At 32.0% G+C, this 5,761-nt stretch overlaps 1 protein-coding gene across 2 annotated transcripts in view; it reads right to left on the bottom strand.

Moving 5' to 3' along the window:
- Positions 1-5,761, bottom strand: part of LOC137621547 (carboxypeptidase B-like) — a 465,241-nt gene that overhangs the window by 70,400 nt on the left and 389,080 nt on the right. The window contains exon 1 of one of the 2 annotated variants that reach the window (XM_068351929.1): positions 2,288-2,785. The exons of the other annotated variant lie outside the window; for it this stretch is intronic. Within the exon in view, the coding sequence (XP_068208030.1) occupies positions 2,288-2,608 (321 nt within the window). The 5' untranslated portion in view covers positions 2,609-2,785. Of the gene's footprint in view, positions 1-2,287; positions 2,786-5,761 lie in introns of those variants that run through there. 2 annotated transcript variants of the gene reach the window in all.

Genomic DNA, 5,761 nt, shown 5'->3' on the forward strand with positions numbered 1-5,761 from the left:
ATATAGATTTATATATATATATCTAATATATATACTGTATATATATATATATATATATATATATATATATATATATATATATATATATAATATACCCACAATTCACTCTTCAATACGAGACTTTTCCACATTTTCACGTATTCCCAACACAACAAGCCTTGAACCCAAGGGAGAAATAATTGAAAAAGCCTCTTCCTTCAGCGGTGGGAAATTAATTTAAAGTTATAATTACACAGAATATTATGAAAATATTCCTCAATCTTATTGGTAGTTATATTTCTGACATAATATTTTTTTCTTAAAAAATATTAAAATGACATCCATATCCAAAGCTTTGGAACATCTCGAGATTACCCTCAGATTAGTATATTATTTTCAAGTTTATCAACAATATTTCCCCAGACTCTACCATTATTCCTTTTCAATATGACAATGTAGTTATCTATAATACTTTTTCATCAATTGGTTTAAATACAATAATCGGAAATTATTAATTTCAATAGCTGAAAAGCAAAGGAAAAGTGAAAATTACCAATGTTTGAAAACGAAATGAGCTCTGGCCAGGATTTAGTGAGTGATCTGAAGTTTTTGAAAATGTTTAAAGTAATTATCTTTAATAAATTCCCAGACTTGAAGTGTAATATGTCACTCTCTTAAACTCGAGTTATGTGAAATAAGGCTAATTACTTAGAAAAAAAATGTCTAGAACTATGCTCCCAAGGTGATGAAAAGAGCATTAATGACTGCCATCCTGTTTATCTAATCTAATGTAAGTGTCTGGTTACCGATATGCTCTCATGTATGTTTAACTGATTACTTATCTATCTATCAAGGCATTGCATTGGTTACGTAAGTTTACTCCAGACAATATCTCCTTTATAACACGAAATGACTATCAATGAAGTATTTCTTAACAGAACCAGAGAAGCAGTTCATCTCTCTCTCTCTCTCTCTCTCTCTCTCTCTCTCTCTCTCTCTCTCTCTCTCTCTCTCTCTCTCTCTCTCTTTTCTGAGGGGATATACCTTAACGTTGTGAAACGGTTAGCATATCGCCATGACCAGTTAAGCTGTACTAATCAGGACCACCCATACTCGATGGATTTGCTGTGAGCGATCACACAAAAATCTCCCATCATCAGCAATCCGCACTGGCCACCGTGGGGATGAAAACTAGCCACAGCCCATACATAAATTGATACGTCTGAGGCTTTTGTCCTGCAGTGGACTAGAAACAGTTGCAATCATTGTTGTTGTATGTATATAAGCATACATACATATATGCATACACACACGATATATATATATATATATATATATATATATATATATATATATATATATATATATATATATATATATATATATATACAAGTGTATTATAGAAACGTACAAAAACATGTAAAGACTTCAAGTTAATACTTTTGTTTTTTTTCACATAACGTCATAGAATTACCATGTCATGTATAAGACAAAAGTACTAAATTCAATAGTCTTTTCCTGTTTTCTTATGTTTCTATAATACATATTTTATGATTATCAATTGTCAGCAGTCATGATTTCTCCACATACATACATACATACATTCATACATACATTATACATATATAAATATATATATACATACATAAATATACATATATACGCAGAATTTATATATATATATATATATATATATATATATATATATATATATATATATATATATATATATATATATATATACACATAACTTTTTGTGTTGTTACACAGTGCTTGTGCCAGGAAATTACTACGAATAAAGACGTGATTGCTCAGATAAATTTCCATTGTCGCTACTAAATACCATCTCTCTCTCTCTCTCTCTCCTCTCTCTCTCTCTCTCTCTCTCTCTCTCTCTCTCTCTCTCTCTCTCTCTCTCTCTCTCTCTCTCGTTCCAAGGTTTACTAAAATTAAAAAAAAAATATTTGGTAGAATTCCGCTTTTACAACTATTTGTACCTCGATTAGTAACAAGAATAATAACAGAGTTTTTTTTCCACGAAACATATGTTTTCGTGTGTCTATATCAAAATAATAGAGAATTTTTTTTTCCACATCTGTTCTATGTTCGAAGGGTAAGAATTTCGGTAGTGAACTATCCCCTCGAACGTTATCACTTTATCATTACTCACTTTTGGCCAAGATAATAGAGAGAGAGAGAGAGAGAGAGAGAGAGAGAGAGAGAGAGAGAGAGAGAGAGAGAGAGAGAGAGAGAGAGAGAGAGAGAGCCACTGGCCTTGAAGACCTAAGACACAACAAGTTAAACTTACTTCACTGTACGTTTTCGTCCGGCGTACGTTAAGGACACGGACATCAGGATTGGTTTCTGCCGTCTGAAGGATCTCCTTCACGACCTGCCGATCTTTGGGAAACAGACGGACGAGACTCCAGTTGCTGTAGTCCTTAAACTGAGGATCCCGAGGGATTCTTAATATTGCATCATCTGATCCTGCGGGAGGATTCTGCAGAACATCGATCCCCTGGCGAGTGGATTCCCTCCTGGAATCTGATAACGAACACTTCCCGACTGGAAAACAACTGGAAGCCAACAGGAACACCAAAACCACCGTCCTTTCTCTGGCCAATTTCATCTTGCTAATCTATCAATCAATCAAAAATATGATGATTGAATGACGTTGGCTAATCTCATCCTCCTCCTCCCAACGAACGCAAGACGTCTACTACAACGTTTCGAAGACGGATTGTTTTCTGTTATTATCCGAAGTCCGGATAAGGAGCAACTGCTGTCTCAGCTGTCAGGCGAGTAACTCAGGTATTTTTATATAGTAATAATGTTATATCAGCAATAGCGATAAGTTCGTCTGTTCGTTCACTAACGTGTACACCTGATACTACAAAGCCACGGGTAAGTACAAGTGTTCACACAGAGAGAGAGAGAGAGAGAGGAGAGAGAGAGAGAGAGAGAGAGAGAGAGAGAGAGAGAGAGAGAGAGAGAGAGAGAGAGAGAGAGAGAGAGAGAGAGAGAGAGAGAGAGAGGAGAGAGAGAGAGAGAGGAGAGAGAGAGAGAGAGAGAAATGGTTGTCACTTGTAAATAACGAAAAGTATGCGTAATATTATCAATATATATATATATATATATATATATATATATATATATATATATATAATATATATATATATATATATACAGTATATATATATATATATATATATATATATATATATATACAGTATATATATATATATATGTGTGTGTGTGTGTGTATATATGTGTGAGCGTGTGTGTATATGTAAATATATATATATATATATATATATATATATATATATATATATATATATATACAGTAAGTAAGTATAAATACATACATATATATATATATATATATATATATATATATATATATATATATATATATATATACACATACACACACACACACAAAGAAAGAAAGATATATGAAAACGCCAGTCATCCACCTTAAATGTGATTTAAAGATTAAAATCCCCAATAGATAAGACAAAGCTTCAGAAGTAGGTTAATCCTTATATCCATAATACGTGTTTCATATCTTGATGGAATAATCATCCCTCCCCAGCTCAGATTATCTCCTTAGTGACGTCAATTCTCAATAGATTTTTTCCTTAATACTACTGATGTCATCATTATGATTTACCGCCAATGGAAATCCCTTTTTTTTTTTTTTTTTTAACCGATACACGCGGTTATACTGTGTGTATGTACTCAGTTTTTATGAGTACGACCTCATGAAAAATCTTTACGTACTAGAGAGAGAGAGAGAGAGAGAGAGAGAGAGAGAGAGAGAGAGAGAGAGAGAGAGAGAGAGAGAGAGAGAGAGGAGAGAGAATGTACGCATCACTGTTCTGACCAAAGAAGGGTTTTTTACGTTAATATGAGTATACGAGAGTTTGGAAATATCCCTGACTGGGAATTAAAATATATATATATATATATATATATATATATATATATATATATATATATATATATATATATATACAGAGAGAGAGAGAGAGAGAGAGAGAGAGAGAGAGAGAGAGAGAGAGAGAGAGAGAGAGAGAGAGATAATGCAGCATATTGCCACCAACAAACAACATAAATGTTATCAAGAATATTTAGCCATACGACAGTATATTTTTTATCGCAGACTGATAAGCTTCTCGTGGATTTTGTCTTGAGAGAACGTGGAGACCTGTAAATTAATTTTACTGGTGCTTTCGTTACAGCAAGAAACTACCTGTTGGCTTATCACATGGATTCTTGCTGATTGGGAAAGGTAATTTAGCTATTAAGTTATTTGTTATATCTTATTAAAGGAAATGAAGAAAAATGTATTAATAATCTAGTTAGTTGGCTGTTTATCAAAGAAACTGAATTATTTTAACAGAAAATTTTGTTGTTTTGTATGGAATTTAAGTATATTTCTAGAAGGAATGCAGCTGCTTAATTCTATATAACTGTTTAAACTATAAAGGCAGTTGCATAACAATGGAAATATTTTCCAGAGTTATTGAAACGTAGTTTTTGGACTCTGAAAATTTGATTTTACACCAAATGCAGTTTCTAAATTTTATTTGAGATGGAAAACCAGCTATGCAGAAGTGAAAATTTCATTGTTTGCCATTATATTTTTAGTATCGGAATTGAGGAAAGATTTTCCTTGGAAGTGAAAATCTAGACAGGGCAAAGTCGAGAAAAGGCCATTAGCACAGTATAGCCAGGAGAGTGGTCCGCAAACTTCGAAGGAGTTGCGAAGTTACGAGAATACTGGAGGAGACGTGAGAATGGCACGAGTTTATTTCCAATGCAGAGGAACGGCCAAACAACGCTCTGAAGCAGCTCCTCCTCCTCCTCCTCCTGCTGTGTATATAAGCCACTTCAATGAAGATAAACTGACCCTTGATGGACCTCATTTCGAGCGAAATTCCTAAAAAGAAATGGAATACAGAAAGGAGTCTATTTACCGACCTCTTCTCTGATACTTACTTTTACTTTTACTTTTTTTTTTCTTTATTATAAAAATACAATAACATTTTATTCATTTACATTTTTCGTGGGTTTATTTCTCGCCCTCCATCAGACACTAAGAGTCTGTTCAGGCGGCCCTTGATGTGTGAAAATAATTTCTTTCCAGTTTATATTTTGCTCTGTATCTTTTCAGTTACTCGCTAGCATTTGTATTCAGGCTTAATAGTTTTCTGATCACTATTATAACACTTTCCAAATAGATAAATAGAAAACATAGAACTTTTGTTCCTAAGAGAGAAAGAAAACAAGAGATAGAAAAAGGTCAACGACTTCTTGATGAGAGAGATATTTCGAGCTTTTGATAATGGTTTGCTATCGGTGAAGGTATGACATTTATATATATATATATATATATATATATATTATATATATATATATATATATATATATATATATATATATATATTATATATATATATATATATTATATATATATATATATTACATATATATATATATATATATATATATATATATATATATACATAATATATATATATATATATATATATATATATATATATATATATATATATATTATATATATAAACTCTTGCAACAGACATCAGGAGGTTAGTTTGAGCGTTAAGGAGACCTAATAGCACAGAAAATACCAACAGAGCGAGTCTAGGAAGACAATATAGAAACCATTGATCATAATTATGGAAACGTTAAATAGAAATAACATGCCCAGATAATATAAAGAAATAAAGTATTTAATAATAAAGAATTG

Source organism: Palaemon carinicauda, chromosome 28, assembly GCF_036898095.1.
Source record: "Palaemon carinicauda isolate YSFRI2023 chromosome 28, ASM3689809v2, whole genome shotgun sequence".
Lineage (NCBI taxonomy): Eukaryota > Metazoa > Arthropoda > Malacostraca > Decapoda > Palaemonidae > Palaemon > Palaemon carinicauda.